Below are 16,466 nucleotides of genomic sequence, written 5' to 3'. Positions count from 1 at the left end.
TGTTTTAGGTGACTTCTTATGACACCACTCTGGGGGGGGGTGGGGAGGAGCTGCCATCTCATTACTTACAGTGGGGTAGATTTTCAAGTTCTCCACTTTGTCTCCGTTGCCCACCGAGGGTCTGCTCATTACTGCTATATGGCGACAGCCATCCCTGGTCCTTACTAGGCCTGCACTGACACCTTCTTGGCTGAGATGGGGTAGGGGTGCCTCCTTGCTGCTCTCCTGGTGGCCTCCACTGACACCCAGGGGAGTGGTGTCCTCATTACCATCCGGTGGAAGTGGATGTCCTGACTCTCCACCAGGCCTCCTCTGGTCCACCTCAGTGAGGAGGACGTGGGGTACCTCGTCATTGCAAATTCCAGGTCCCCCACCTAGTGTTCACAGGCACTATGGGGGAGGGGGTGCTCATTTCTACCCAGTGGTGGAGAAAGTCCCACCGCCCTACTTTCTCCTTTCTGACGCACCCTAGTAGGGAGGCTGGGGTGTTCCTTACAGTCTAGTAAGGGCGGGATCTAGAATCTCTGCTCAGTCTTTGCTCTGTGGGTTTGGCTGGAATAGAGCAGTTATTATCTAGAAGTATTACGTGTTGTGAGGCTGCCTCTTTCCTGGTCCGTTGTCTGGATGGAGCGGGCTTTGTGGGCTCTTGTTCTCAGCACCCGTTGGCATTTCCAGGTCGCTGGTTTCTTCAGCTCCAAGTCTGGGATATTGGAGGCAAAAAGGAAACACAGGGAACTCCCTGCCGTACTGTTCTTCAGATCTCGAGGTCCCTAGCCATCCTCCTTCTTCTCTCCATCTTTCAGAGTCTCCTTGTCCTTGTTTTGTACATGATACCTAGGCTTTTTAAGTGTACTAAGTGGGAGGAATAGAGAAAAGTACATACTCCATCTTCCCAGAGCAACAGTTGGGTTTTTTTTTTTTTAATCTTCATTTTCTTACTTTTTTTTTTTGCAGACTTTACAGAGGTGAATTCAGGCATACCTGGCTTTTATCTTAAAATTCTTTACTTTTTGGCTACTGATTATAATATATCACTTCTTTGTAAGTGAGATGATTGCAGCATAGGATTTTTCTTGTTTTCATAGATTTTTAAAATTTTAAACTCTTTGATCTATATGGAATTTTCTACAGTTGTAGAAGCAAAAAAGAAACGTGTGTGTACGGGTGTGTGTATTTATGTGTGTGTGTGTGATTTCTCTTTATTTATGACCTCTAATACCTCTGATTAAGTTATGCTTTCTTTCCCCATTGTTGTACCACTGTTGGACATTATTTGGACTTGCTGTTTCACCCCGTTGTCCATTATGGGCTTAATAAGAACACAGGGCAGTATTTTTGACAGTGGTGTGTTATTCAATTAAAATAACATTGAGTATTGTTTTTTATGGTTTTTTAATGAAAGTAATATATGTATGGTATTAAAATTTTTTTTGAGTTATCCTAAAGAGTTTATAACAACAGTTCCCTCAGTTCCTTAAGCCTAGACCTGCTTTTCAGAGGTAAGTGCTTTTAATCTCCTGACGAGTTTTTTGTTGCTGTATCAGTTTTAGCCAATACCTCTTAGTTCCCATTTTCAAAAATGAGTATATTAAGAACTTTCTCTCTTCTATCCAGTTTTGACCAGATATACCTTTATTTTTATATTTTCAAGTTTGGTAAGATTTACATTCTGGCCTCTAACCATAGTTAACGTCTTTCCTCTCTAAGTTGATTCTGAAAGTTGAAAACTAATAAAGAGCACTTACAACTTTTTTTTTAAAATTTTTATTTATTTTTGGCTGTGTTGGGTCTTCGTTTCTGTGCGAGGGCTTTCTACAGTTGCGGCAAGTGGGGGCCACTCTTCATCGCGGTGCGCGGGCCTCTCACTATCGCGGCCTCTCTTGTTGCGGAGCACAGGCTCCAGACGTGCAGGCTCAGTAGTTGTGGCTCACGGGCCTAGTTGCTCCGCGGCATGTGGGATCTTCCCAGACCAGGGCTCGAACCCGTGTCCCCTGCATTGGCAGGCAGATTCTCAACTACTGCGCCGCCAGGGAAGCCCTACAACGTTTTTTAAGAAAAAGAAGTAGTAGCTCATTGCTCATCTATGATGTTCTATAGAAGTCGTCTTCCATTTCTTCTAGCTAGATCTTGCTGTCCATTTGTTAAGCTCCCTTGGGTATTTTCCAAGGAGATTCTGATTGGCATTTACAATCTCGATTTTTCTCCCCTGAAATCTTCTCTCTCCCTGTTCTCATCTCAGTAAATAACCCCACTCTATACCCAGAGGTTTGAGCCAAAAGCCTTGGATTCACCTTTGATTCATCTGTCTCACTGAAAGGAAAAACACTCCCTGCTTTTCTCTCTTCACTCACAGAAGACTTCTGGCCACCAAAACGTGTGCGTGTTTTCCACACCACGTAGTTCTCCATCCTCTTTAGACTGTAGCTGGGTGTCCTACAATTCAGTTCAGTTCTGATATTATCACCCTGGACTTGGCATCAGGTCCCACTCGTCCAGGGCTCAGTCTCACAACACCGCCCCCATTGCTGCTGCCAGCTGTGAGTCCCAGGTGGTCACCTGTGTTTTTTACTGGATGACTATAAACTGGGGTTCTCACGATGCCTTCCATGGGTTCAATAATTTGCTAGTGCAGCTCACAGAACTCAGGGAAACAGTTATGTTGACTGGGTTATTATATAATAAAGGATACGGATGAACAGCTAGATAGAGAGATGCATGGAGTAAGGTCTGGAAGGGTCTTGAGTTCAGGAGCTTCTGTCCCTGTGGAGTTGGCATGTACCACCTTCCCAGTGGGTAGATTTGTTCATCAACACAGGAGCTCTCTGAACCCCATAGTTGAGGGGCTTTTATTGAGGCTCCATCACATGGGCCAGATCAATTAGTAAGGCATCGCCATGGTGGGGGAGGGGTGGAACTGAACATTCCAAGCTTCTACTCATAGTTGGTCTTTCTGGTGACGTATCCAGGAGCCTACCAAGATTAGAGCAAAAGATGCTGCTATCACCCAGAAAATTCCAACGAAGTTAAGAACTCTGTGTTGAGACTTGAAGGCAAAGACCAAATAGTAGAACTTTTAAAGAGGCTCTTAGCACCTTTATCACTTAGGGAGTTAACAAGGTTTTAGGAGCTCTGTCCAGGAGCTGGGAATGAAAAACAAAATAGCTATTTTTAAAAAATTATATCACAGTATCACACTCACATCCCTCATCCAGGCCAGCAACACATTCTGTTGGAGCAACTCTCAAAATATATCCAGCATCCAACCTCTCCTCATTCTCCCCACCATGTTCGTGAAAGCCACCATCATCTCTTTCCCATGTTACCGGAAGATTCTTGACTCGTCTTCCTGCTTCTCTTCTTCCACAGCAGCCAGAATGACCCTGTAAAACTGTTAATCTGATTATGACACTCCTCTGTTCAAAAACCTTCAGTGGCTCCCTGTTGGTCTCAGAGAGTATCCAGAGTCTTTCCCGTGGTGACAGGCTTGGCATGCTCTAGCTTTTTGCTGCCTCTCTTTCATCATTTCCTACCATGTTCTCCTTACTTCCCATGCTCCAGCCACAGTAGCCCCCTTGCTCGGGGTGCTCCCAACTCAGGGCCCTTGTTCCTCTCTGTTTTAGAAAGTTCTTCCACCATGTCCCACACCCTCACTTCATGCAGGGTTTTGTTCAGATGTCACCCATCAAAGAGGCTTTCCCTGCCCACACTGATGTCAGATTCTCTCCTGTCCTGTCCTTCTGGATACCCTCAGCCTTCTCTGCCTTTCTTTGTAGTGTTCATCAGCACCTGTCAACTGTGTATTTATTGGTTGATTTATATATTTTATTGCCCATCACTGAAGCCTTCCAGTGAAAAAAGCTTTCTTTTATTCACCACTACATCCCTAGTGCTTTGATATGGTACCCAGCACATAGTGGGGTCTCCATAAATGTCTGTTGTATGAAAAAAAAGATTGAATGAGATGGATACTTTTTATTGCTTGCTTTTTCCCTGTCCTATATAATGCTGCAATGTAGTTTTTTCTTTTGTTATATGTAACTGGTTTTTTCTTTTTTTCATTGCTAAATAGTAGGATTCCGTCATTAACCCCTCCTTGTGGTGAGTGGCTCTCCTTACAGGCTGGACTTTATGAGATTATGTATAGATCCCTTTGGAGTTTGGGCTGTTCTTACACTTTTTAGTCACATGTTTGCATCAACTTTTTATTTATTTCTACCGATGGTTAATCACATACATCTGGTTTAAAACTCTAACTGGACAGCCTTGATCCTCTCATTTCCGAAGTCTGGTCTCTGGTTTCTTGGGAGGAGCTTGTCCGCTCCATGTGTGGAAGACAAGGATGGTTTGAGACACCCTCACTGGCTCCCCCTCCCCTTACCCACAGAACAAAGGCGGGTTTTGAAGGATCAGCTTTCCAGGCCTTCTACAGTGCGGCCGCTCCCTGTTGGATGGCCCCTCTCCGTCGACTTGCCCTGTACACTTCATATTCAGGCCAGCCCTGCCACCCTGTCCTCAGGATGCCCAGCCTTTCCTCCTGTCTTCCTGGTGCTTCATCCCCTCCGAATGGAAATACCCACATCCAGCTATCTCCATGCCACCTCCTCCAGTTCCTTCTTGAATTTCCTCATCTGCATTAATTTCCCTCCTCTCCATACTTCCCTGGTACTTATTAAACCTCTCCTTTTATAGCATGTATCACTTTCTATCTTGTACTATAATTACTTACAGTCTTATGTGCCAAATATAAGCTCACTGAAGACATGACCCATTTGTGATCCATCTCTGGGCCCCTCAGAGCCTTTTTTTTTATTATTATTTTTATTTTTGGCTGTGTTGGGTCTTCGTTTCCGTGTGAGGGCTTTTTCCAGTTGCGGCAAGTGTGGGCCACTCTTCATCGCGGTGCGCGGGCCTCTCACTGTCGCGGCCTCTCTTGTTGCGGAGCACAGGCTCCAGACGCGCAGGCTCAGCAGTTGTGGCTCACGGGCCTAGTTGCTCCACGGCATGTGGGATCTTCCCAGACCAGGGCTCGAACCCGTGTCCCCTGCATTGGCAGGCCAACTCTCAACCACTGCGCCACCAGGGAAGCCCCCCTTAGAGTCTTATACAGGGAAGGTACTCAACAAATACCCTCTTAAGGGTTTAACTCTGCTTGTTCCTTCTCAGGTTCTTCATGGACAGACTAAACACATATTGGTTTTCTCTTTTTTGTAAGTGGTCAAGTCATTTGGAAAAATTAAATACCATCTAAGTTCTGCTTTGGGATAATCCCAACAAAATTTTAATGTTTCCTTTATAATTTCATATTTTTCAATTATCTATTATTATAAGTCCTTTGCAGATCTCATAAGTGGAGCATTTTTAAGACCTCTATCTTCACAGTTGTGCTACTTTTTGATGGAGAGATATTAGATTTATGTTTCAATCCCAACATGTGACTAAGTGTTGTGAGAAGTCCATATTCGCAGGTTAATGTTACTGACATAGAGCAGTTAATTCTGCTCTATTTACTGACTTCTATTCTTTTTATGTATTTATTTGCTTATCTTTTTATTATTTGCTTGTATTATTTATTTACTCAATTTGATTCTACTTATTTTTAGAGTTAAATTTTCTTACTTGGTCTTTGTCGACTAGAGTTATCATGCAGTGATAGTTTGTTTTCATGTATCTGATCAGAGTGGTATTTCTTACTATTTTCTCTCTGCTTCTGTCTACTGCATGTTGCAATTCTGTTTTTTTAAATGTATGTTTGATTGCTATGTGAATTGGGATACATAAAGTCAGCATTTTTAGACTTGAATGAACTTATTTCTCTTAAAAACAAGTTTAATGTATTCCATAAAGATTTACCTTTTCTTCTCCAACCAAATAGGCCTAACTTTCTGAATATTCTTTATTTTAAATCCGCAGTTTCCCAGAGTTGCTTCAAGAAGCACCAGCCGGGGAAGCTAGTTCTGGGTCTGGCAGCCACAATGGCTGCCCTCACTGACCTTGTTCCCAAGGGTACTTGTCCCCTACTTAACACAGGGCTTGGCAAATATTTGTGGATCTAACAAATACATTATTTTTTTAGGCTCTCTTAAAACATGGAGCATGAGTTAGAACGTGTGTGTCTGTATTCACCTCCAGTGAGGAGTTTCTCAGCTGAAGGTGTTTCTCTCTTCTTACCTCTGCAGGTTTCCACTTTCCCTTGCTGTTGTGCTGCTGGTTAATTAGAACTGTATTTTGTTGTTGTTGGTGGTGGTGGTTTTCTCTGATTCAGATTTTTACATTGTTGCTCCTTTATGGATCCTGCTCTCTGGAAGCTTCCTGTGTTATTGTTCACTTTGCTTTCTTTCCAGAATTTAACAAATGGATTATTTTATGTGTAATGGGAAAATATAGTGAATTAATTGCATTGCACTCAGTTATACCTAGATCCTTAGTTTTTAAGCTCAATTCATTCCAACACTCACATGCAAAGAGAAATGAAGATAGAGTCACTCGACTCTGTATTTGGTGTGAGATCCTAATTCTGTTCCCTTTGCCACTAAGTGAATTTGTTGCAATTAAAATAAAATAAATTTTAAAGCATCCATCCTCACAGACTTTTATGCTCCAGAAATAAAAAGTGAATGACACAAGTACAATGCCCCAGACCCTCTAAATAGAAGTTAGCAGGAAATACAAGGTAGAAACTGAACCAGGGTAAGTAAACCATAGCCCAGGGGCCAGAGAGGGCCCCCAGGATGGTTCTGTATGGTCTGTGGGTCAAGAACGGCTTTGACATTTTTAAATGGTTAAACAAAATCAAAACAAGAATGATATTGGGTGACATATAAAATTGTATTCTAATTTCAATGCCCATAAATAAACTTTGATTGGAATACACCCACGCCACATATCTCTATGCATTTAGATATTATCTCTGGCTACTTTTGTACTATAATAGCAAAGTATGGCCTGCAAGCTGAAAGCATTTACTATCAGGCCCTTTACAGAAAAAAGTTAACTGACCCCTGGACTAAATAGTAGATTGTACCTGCAGTAGCTCATGTTCAGCCTTGTAAAAATCATCAAAACGTTTTCTCCTGATAACTGATGTATTTGTCAATACTATTAGGTGGGATAATGACCCTGGTCTATTCAAGTTCATTTTCTCTCTTAAATAGCAGGCGGGGTTTCTTCCTTTCTCCCACCTACCTGGTCTCCCACGCTCCGTTCTTAGGAGCAAGGATCTCCTTTCAACACCGTGAAGGACGGCACCCTCGTGTGAGAGCACAGGGTACCAAGGCTGGGTGGCAGAACAGGAAAGAAAAAGGCAGAAGAGGAAGCAGGAGCCCACCAAAGCAGGCTTTGTCCAGTTTCCAGTTGGTCTGCAGAGATCCTGTTCCTTGCTTCTGGGCATTTCTTGAGAACCGTTTTCTCTTGCTTTTTCGTATAGAAGAGAGACAGAAAACAAAATGTTGGGGCATGCGTGACATTGCAGGCCGGTGGTTACTTACTGTTACCGCTCTTTATGGGAAAGGTGTGTGTGTCCCCATTTCACAGATGAGCACACCTGGCCTGGGCCTGGTGGGAACCCCTCCGAGTCCACACGCAGGGAGTCGGGGAGCTGGATTCCAAACCAGAGGGGAGCTGGATTCCAAACCAGGGGGCAGCTGTTATGGCCCAGGGCACACAGGGCGCCCTCAGCTTGGGCCTTTGTGCTCTGCATTCCACCAAGGAGCAGATCGCACTGGACCCCAGGGGGCCAGGGAGGCTGTACCAGGACATCCTTATCTTACAGGGAAAGTTGCTGTAGAAGCAGGAGTCAGTGTGCGGAGGGGTTGCAAAGATGTGGTTTTCAGTGGACCTATTTTTTTTAACTTCTCTGTTTAACACAGAGAGGTCAACAGGCCAGAGGGTCAGGGGTCCGGCGTGGCTGCATCAGCTGAATGCATTTATTCCCCGATGATGATTGGAGTCTGCTGTAACATGAGTAAGAAAATAATCCAAGCTGGAGGGATCAGTTGAATACCCAATATAAAAAGATGTTCACTTTATTATTTAGAAATTAACTGTTAAAGAAATTTAAAATTTCTTCAAATTATGGTTACGTTTTGGGGGGGCCACACATATTTCATGCTATGACTTCAGTATGGTTTGTAGGCTTCTAAGGGTTCACTTGTTAAACTTGCGGTGATTGTAAGTTTCTAAGGACTTACTCTGTCATTTTAATACAGTCTTCCTATAATTCAGATAATTTCCATTTGCTGCTTTAATTCTAAAAGGTATGAAATGCCTTCAGGATGGCCCGCTATTGCCTTGCCAATAAGGGCTGGCCTCACGTAAGCCCTGCCAGGTGACCTCCGTGTGTGAGGTTGCTTCCTGTGTTGTCCACACGCTGGTACCACCCGCATTTCCCTCCCGTTTCCCTGCTACGGGCCGCCCCCTAACGTGGTGTCTGCATTAAAGCCACACTGGGCTCCACCACGAATTAGGAAAAGGTGTTTTCTTCCGTTCCTTCACTCCTTAGGAGACTCTTCCTGCCTTCTCTACGTGATTAATGCAAGATGCTGCCTCATCCATGCCATCCTCAGCAGATTTCCTCTTCTCTGTTCCCTTAGTGCTTGACTGGGGCTTTACCATATGATGCCTTATACTAGAGTAAGTCATAAACACATCTGTTCCTGCCTTGATTAGAAACTCTATGACATTGGAGATCATGGCGTGTTTATATGCCTCACTTTTCGGTAGTTATCTGATGGACCTTTGATGTTGATTTGGTTGTCTCTGAAGGAGCAGACATCTGAAAATTAAACGTATTCAGCATTCCAAATGAAGGAATCTGAAATTCGAAATATTGATATTCAGGAAGTTACAAACTCTTCTCAATACCAGAGGGGACCGCGGTGATCCAAAACCTGGCCTGTGGTCTGGCCACCTTGGCAAGACCCCGTATCTTTTTGAGCCTCAGTTTCCACTTAAATAAAAAAAGGGGTGAAAATGCCTCCTTGCCTACTCCTTAGGGTTTTTATGAGGATGAAATTGTTTGTGACATCTGAAAATGTGTTGGGAATCACAATATTGCTTCAAATGTAAAACTGCATTGTCTTATTTAAGAAAACTTAATAGGCATTTAGATGAAAGCTGTGCTGTTTAGATATCTTGTTCCTATAGTATTCTACTTCTGATTTAAATTGAAATGTGTACCTGAATGTGCTTTGTGAATAGTTTTAAGGAGATCATCTGACTTTTGCATCGTAATATCTAAAGCCAGTATATAGCCAATTACGTTGACCTGGGAGATTTTGAAATAGGAAGCAATGAACAGAAGCAATGAACCAATAATTTCTATTGGTTCTGTCAGAGAGAACCAGTTTGCCTTTTCCAGAATTCTCACATAACCCAAATTTCGTCTTTCTTTATTTTTTCTTGAACAGGCTTCCATCTGTATCACAAGTTACCCACCATAGTGCCTGAGAGCTGCCTCCTCATCATGGTTGGACTTCTGCTGGGTGGGATTATTTTTGGAGTGGATGAGAAATCCCCCCCGGCCATGAAGACGGATGTGTTTTTCCTGTACCTCCTCCCCCCCATCGTGCTGGATGCGGGCTATTTCATGCCCACCCGCCCGTTCTTCGAGAACATCGGCACCATCTTCTGGTATGCCGTGGTCGGGACGCTTTGGAATTCCATTGGCATCGGGGTGTCCCTGTTTGGCATCTGCCAGATCGAAGCCTTCGGCCTGAGTGACATCACTTTGCTGCAGAATCTGCTCTTTGGCAGCTTAATCTCGGCCGTGGACCCCGTGGCCGTGCTCGCTGTCTTCGAGAATATCCAAGTCAACGAGCAGCTCTACATCCTGGTCTTCGGGGAGTCCCTGCTGAATGATGCCGTGACAGTGGTGAGTGACGGTTCACACGACATCACTCCACCAGGCCGGGGCCGCCACCCACCAGCCGCCGAGGGGAGACCCCGTCTGCAGGGCAGGCAGCCGAGCGGTCCCCAGCCCTGCGCTGGGAAGGGCCCCTCCCTTGGTTCAAGGCTCTGTTCTCGCTGTCTTAAAATTCTCAGCAAATTTATTATTCGTTATTTATCTGTGATTCTACAAAGGGCCCCTCACTTCATTTTGCCTGGATCCTGCCAGCTGTGTGGCTGGTGTCTGCTTGTACGGCTGGTGTCTGCTTGTACGGCTTTGCTGCTGCCAGAGAAGCATCACAGTGACTGTGACCTGTGTACCCCTGGAGGTTTCTCACTGTGACAGCTTCCACAGTGATGGCTTTTGATCAGAATTCAAAGGACTCAAGGCCCCAGCTTTCTTTGTGAGAAGTGCCGTTCTCAGTATGTGACGTGTATAGTACAGGTGAAAGGACCATGCCCACTGGGTGCCGTTCTCCATCTGGGGAGGGTGTATTTTTTATTTCCAGATCGGAGGCAAATTTTTCGTCACACAACTCACTTCCTCTTCTTACTCAGCCGGCAGACTTCGGGTCCTCACCATTTTCCCATAAATGGGTATTTATTCAGAAAATGCAAATTATTTTTAATTCTCACCAATTGCCACATAATTAGAGTCAGAGGCTGTCATGAGCTTCACGTTAGGAGGGTTGACCTGCTTCCTGAGCTCAGGCGAGAAGCCTCTCCCCTCCCCCACATGGCTGTCCAGACCTTCTCCACCAGTCAAGGACACTCAGGTGACCTTGGGCTGGTTAACCAGTCAGCGGGCACTGGTGATGCTGTTTTATGTTAGCCAGGATTCTGTAGTAGTGATGGTGATAAGAATGGTAGCGAATGCATACCTTGTGCTCGGAGTTTTATAATAGCGTACGAAATAGGTATTCTTCCCATTTTGCAAATAAGAAAATTGAAGGAAATGTTAAGTAAAGTGTATTTAAGTAACTTGAGTAATTTATATTATCCCCTCTGTTAGTTCCTATTATTAAAATGGTATTCCTGATTCATTTAAAAGTTAACATAGATTTCAAGAGAAAAAAGAGTCAATTTGCTTCAGTTTTAGTGTGTATGTGTTACTTAAAGAGTGCCTGATGAGGGTCCCTCCATCTAAGTTGGAGAGAGGATTCTTTTTGTAATTTGTCACTTTTTTAATTTTTATTTTTGAAAAATTTATTTATTTACTTTATTTATTTGGCTCCGTCGGGTCTTAGTTGCGGCACGCAGGATCTTTGTTGCAGCGTGCAGGCTTCTCTCTGTTGTGGCTCGCGGGCTCCAGAGCCTGCGGGCTCAGTAGTTGCGGCGCGCGGGCTTAGTTGCCCCACGGCATGTGGGATCTTAGCTCCCCAAGTAGGGATCGAACGCACGTCCCCTGCATTGGAAGGTGGATTCTTAACCACTGGACCACCAGGGCAAGTCCCCGAGAGGGTTCTTTAAATGATGTCTTTTCCAGTATGTTTAATGTCTTGTGTGCAGGTCATGGGGCATCTGATCCTTGTCCAAAGATAGATTACTGTGATCAGCTTCAGAAACAAGCTTAGAATATCCTTTTAATAATTCAGTTAAACTTTACAATAATGTGACACACAAAAAACAGGTTAACATAGAAACCAACATTATTCTCTGTTAGCCTGTATTCAGACCCCTGACCTGAATAAAATATCACCTTTAAGGATGTTTGTCAACTCCATGTAGATATTATTACATAAAAATAATTTACTGATAAGGAAACCCCATTTTTTAGTATAGCTAAGAGCTATTTCGAGACAGTGCAGTTACCTCACTCAAGTAACAAAACCCACTTCATTTATTCCATTATTCGTTAACGGTGCTTAGTCATTAACTCACCAGTATTAAATTTTAACTGGGAAACTGCCATAACAATGAAGATGTTTTATAACTCATTCTCATTTCCGGAGGCATGAAGTTTTCCATCGTGACTAATGTTTGATATATACATTTTTACCTTGGTTCTAGGGAGACTGTGGGAATTTCAGTGTGGGAATCTTGGGTCTATTTAGGGTATAGGAAACTTTACAAAGAAATAATAGCACCCTGCTGCATTCCTCCTAGGGCAAGGTAGCAACATCAGGCCAGTTTCAGAATGACCTGCCGTTATCTTTGCACTGCTTTCCCTTCTCTTCTGAGATTTCTCATTCAGTCGCCTCGGTGGTCCATTCTTTGAGTGTGTCAAGAATCAGATCTCAGCAAACGATCTGGCTAAACTACCCTTTAAAGCGTGCCTTCCAGAGGCACATCCTGTGCTTTCTGTCCAGAGGCTCGAAGCCATCAGGTGTGGTTTTACGGACGAGACGGAGGGCTGCCCGGGAGAGGGCAGTGAGCCAGGTTGAGGGCCAGCCATTCCACTGCAGGAAGCAGGCCAAGGACGGAGAAAGGGCACATGGCTGCTCTTTAGATGTGGAGCCCTTGTGTCCAGGCCAAAGCCTGTAAGTCAGAAGGACTCTAGTGGTTTCAGATGAAAGAGGCTTCGTTGGTAGGTTATTTACCCTGGGCCGAAAAGCCATGTGGACCCTTAAAGCCACCTCCCACAGATACCAGGGCATGCTTGGGGGGGGGGGGTTTGCCCACCTAACACTGAAGAATAACCCACCAGGTATTTCCTTCACCAGACGGGCTGAATAGTGGGCTGAATTGACCAGGTGTTAGGAACAATTAGAAAATGGTATAAAAAATTATAATTTTGTCTCCTAGTCAGGTGTTCTCAAAGAACAGAGGTAGAGATGTTTTATAGAAGATTCTTTGATTCATTCATCTAGTCTTATCTCTAGGAGAGGTTTAAGGAACTCATGGGTTAGGGAAAGGTATGAAAAACATAGACCCTGCTGCATACATGGAGAAGGATGAGTCACTAAATGGTGCAACTAGAAGGGTAGAGAGTAAACAGAGAGAAGTCAGGTGAAAAACGTAGGCTGGTGGTTGAGCAGAATTGTAGGTCAGGCAATTAACTGGTAAGTTCAATAGTGAGCTTAGAAGATTTCACAGGGAGAAAACCTACCATAAAAGTGTCTCAAAGCAAAGGGAAGTTGATAATATATAATATAAATTGAAGTCAAACTCTTTGTTCTATGGTCTGGGGCTATCATAGATTGGAATTAACTGGAGAAATGACAGTCAAAAAAGAAAAAGCTGAGATTTTTAAATAGGATTTTTGTGCTTTCCCTTATAGGAAATATTTTAAGAAAGCCTTTCAAACTTTCCCTTATTGGGTAAAGATTGTTCGGGTTCTCAGCTGTCTGAGAAGTACTGCTGTTTCCATTGTAGTCCATGATCGAATGAGTTAGGCTTACACGGTAATTTCTAGAAGGTGTGAAGGCAACCACTGAATATTCTGACACATTTTCCCAGAACACTTAAAAGAGTTTCCTCAGTCTACCCTAACTAGAGTTGGTTAAGGAGAGCTGGCTCTTAAGTCAGAAGCTAGGGATACACACTAATGGCCCAGACATTATGTGCCATGCAGTGGAATTTAACTCAGGAAGCTGGAGAGTAAAGAGTGACCACTTGGTCCTTAAATTTGCTTTTGCAAATAGCAGAGCAGATTTAAAATTACTTATGCAAAAATGATTATCCTTTGTGTTTCATATCAGGAAAAGTGACCTGAAAACGATTTTTCTGGAACAGAGCTATGCTGAACAAAAACCCTGTATTGTTTGTATCCTTGCAGTACATGATTTCACTGCATTGTTGCACATTTTAAATCAAAGTTCAGAACAGATCATATCTAATTTTAATATACACAAGTATTTTTAAAAACATAATAATGAATAGAAACATTTGAAAGTACTCAGCTGTCACATTAGCCTGTTATATTGATAGCATCCAGCAAACAGGCACCCCTGGCTTTTCGGTTTTCTAAAGATACAGTTGTCAAGTTGAGGCCAACTTTGCACAGACCAACTAGAGACATAATTGTAGCCACATACATAATACATATACATATACTACATATAAATGATAACTTCAAAAGCACCTTTCTATATAGATTCCCTTGTGGTAAAATTAAAGGACGTAACTGGCATGAACTAACTGTGGGGTTACGGCTGGTTGTAACTAAAAGAATTTTATCTTGTGCCCATCCCTAGGTATCAGGTTCAGTGTACAACGGGTGGGAGGTTATGGAAAGCTTTCTGGTTGTCAAGGTAACGTCTCTACCTAAGCTAGTTTCTCGTAAGGTGGCCCCGGCATCCGAGGAAGTGGAATGATGAAACTGGAGCTTCTGACAGCGCACTGAAGGTGAAGGGCCTGTGACTCAGCTTTACTCTTTGCAAAAACCTAAAAGGATATTAAACACAGAATGTACCTTCGAGAGATGCCACGGCTGGGGCTGCCAGGAAAACAGCTTGGGAAAGATTACGGTGTATTCCCGTTGTTCCTTTGGCATGAGTACCTGGGCTTCCTTTGGAGGCCTCATCAGTGTCTAGATGGGGTAGGGAGGGGAGCTGAGACAGAAAGAGGAGAAGACATGGCTTCTGTGCACAGGGAGTTTCTAATTTCTCAGAGGAAATGAGGTTGGCATTCAAGAGGCAGCGCCAGCAACGCAGGATGGATGGCACGTCCCCAAATGCTGGATGGCTTGGGGCATCATCTGTGTTGCAGGAGGGGCAGAGGGAAGGACGACTCACAGGCGCTGTACGAATCCAGGAAGGCCGGAGAGGAACAGCGACTTGAGCGGCGCCATGGAAGACAGATAGAGTTTCCCTCGGTTTAGGGGCTGGGTTTCTGTCGAGAGAAGCCAGGGGCAGGGCTGAATACATACGGTGTGCTTTGTAGAGCCGTGGTGAGACCCTGTCCTAGACCGCAGGGTGTCACAAAGCATTAAAAAAATGCATCAGGTGTATTGAGCCTTCTTCCCTAAGTCAGGCAGCCAATGATTTTCCATTTGAGAGTGAGGAATGGAATAAAGGAAGTGGGTCTTGTAGTAGCTGCAGGGGGCACTCAACTGGTGCGGGCGGGAGGCAGGCAAGTGGAAACGGGGGGGTCGGAACCCAGAGCCCGAGTGGCCCGGGGAGGCTATCTGTGCAGGACTGGAGGCTGGAAAATCTGTCCCTCTCCCTGGGCAGCAGGTGACCGGTGAGTGGGCTCTTTAGAGGCAAGGGGTAAATATAGCACGTCTCTGATCCGCTCTCAGGAAGTGATCGTGGCGTGTTGATGTGGATGAAATCTGACGTATGCAGCAGTCTCTGGTTGCAAGGAAGCAGCTCGACTTGAAGCCAGTTCTTTTCTGGCAAATGATGATCCTTCAGGATATTTAAGTCCTCGGGCTTGTGAGTTGCTTTTTTTCTTCTCTTAAACTCAAGTCATTTCTTGGTGGTCCAATACCAAATGCTCTCAACTGTTACACCAACAATCAAGAGAAGGGAAAAGCCCAGTGCTTTCTAAGTAATAATCCACTGTTTTTTGTTTTTTTTTTGTCAAAACCAACAGACATTTATTGTTATCTACTAGGCAACATGGAAGAAGTAAATCATAATAAGGTGAGATCCTTAATTACAAGGACTTTATGATCCAGTAGGAAAGAGAAAAAAGTTCCCCGAAACCTGTAATGTGTAGGCTATAAAGGACCGTAAGTGAAGTAGAAAAGGGTGAAATGGCTTTTTGCCAGGACACACTCTGGTTAGCAGAGTGTCTGACTCATTCTCATGTTTAAAATTGAAGAACTGCCCCAGAGGTAGGAGACCTGGATCCTGGTATCGCCTCTGACGTTTTGTGTGCCCGTGGACAGATGGGTTTAATTTTGAGTTTCTCAGAATCCCAAGGAGGGTGTAGCATGGCCTGTACTCCAAAGGTGTTCATCCCAGTGTCCCATTAGCCGGCTTTCCTAGAGATTCCCTCTGCAAATATCACAAGAAGCAGGGCATGTGCCTGACTGTATTTCACTTGCTGGCTTCATGAAAAAATTACTCCAGAGGAAGGCATCACTTCCCATGCCATTTGCTCAGTGATCCTTGGAAACATGTTTGAAAGCATCCTTCCCGGCAGGTGTGAATGCCTGACTTAATTAAACTATGTAAAAGACTGTGTAAATTTTTCAGAAACCAAGCAATAGTGTAGTCTCATCACTTTAGAAAGACAAATGTGCATGAAGTTACAGTAGATACACACACACACACACACACACACACACACACACACACAGGTTGCTGCCTCTTGGCTTGAAGAAAACCCCATCGGGTCTTGTGTTTCACCAGAGGTGCATGTGTGGGCGGGGCAAGGACCTCAGTGACCTGGGAGGAGATTGGTCTTCAGGGTGGGCACCTGTATGGATGGGTGGGTCCCTTCCATGGTGTAACCCCACAACAGGGTCCTTGAAGTGTCCCTAAATTCACAGCCAGCACTGACAAGCTTTCTCCGTGACATACTCCTTCCCAAGCACTGGCAACGCAAGCAGGGTATGTTGAAGGGCAACCAAGCCGTTTAAAATAATCCTTTAGGATCCAAAAAATGATGTTTTAGCAGTAAGTCATGTAAATAACTTTGAAGTCTCCTTTCTCTCACGTCTAGAAATAGTTTTCTTGATGACACGCTTTCAT

The 16,466-nt window shown here is 44.1% G+C and overlaps 1 protein-coding gene across 1 annotated transcript in view; it reads left to right on the top strand.

Moving 5' to 3' along the window:
• The window catches only part of SLC9A2 (solute carrier family 9 member A2), an 89,182-nt gene that overhangs the window by 25,263 nt on the left and 47,453 nt on the right, over positions 1-16,466 (top strand). Inside the window, exon 2 of the mRNA XM_036873127.1 lies at positions 9,405-9,868. Within this exon, the coding sequence (XP_036729022.1) occupies positions 9,405-9,868 (464 nt within the window). The remainder of the gene's footprint in view (positions 1-9,404; positions 9,869-16,466) is intronic.

The sequence above is a fragment of the Balaenoptera musculus genome, chromosome 13, assembly GCF_009873245.2.
Source record: "Balaenoptera musculus isolate JJ_BM4_2016_0621 chromosome 13, mBalMus1.pri.v3, whole genome shotgun sequence".
NCBI classification, from domain to species: Eukaryota; Metazoa; Chordata; class Mammalia; order Artiodactyla; family Balaenopteridae; genus Balaenoptera; species Balaenoptera musculus.
This window is presented reverse-complemented; position numbering and strand designations above follow the sequence as displayed.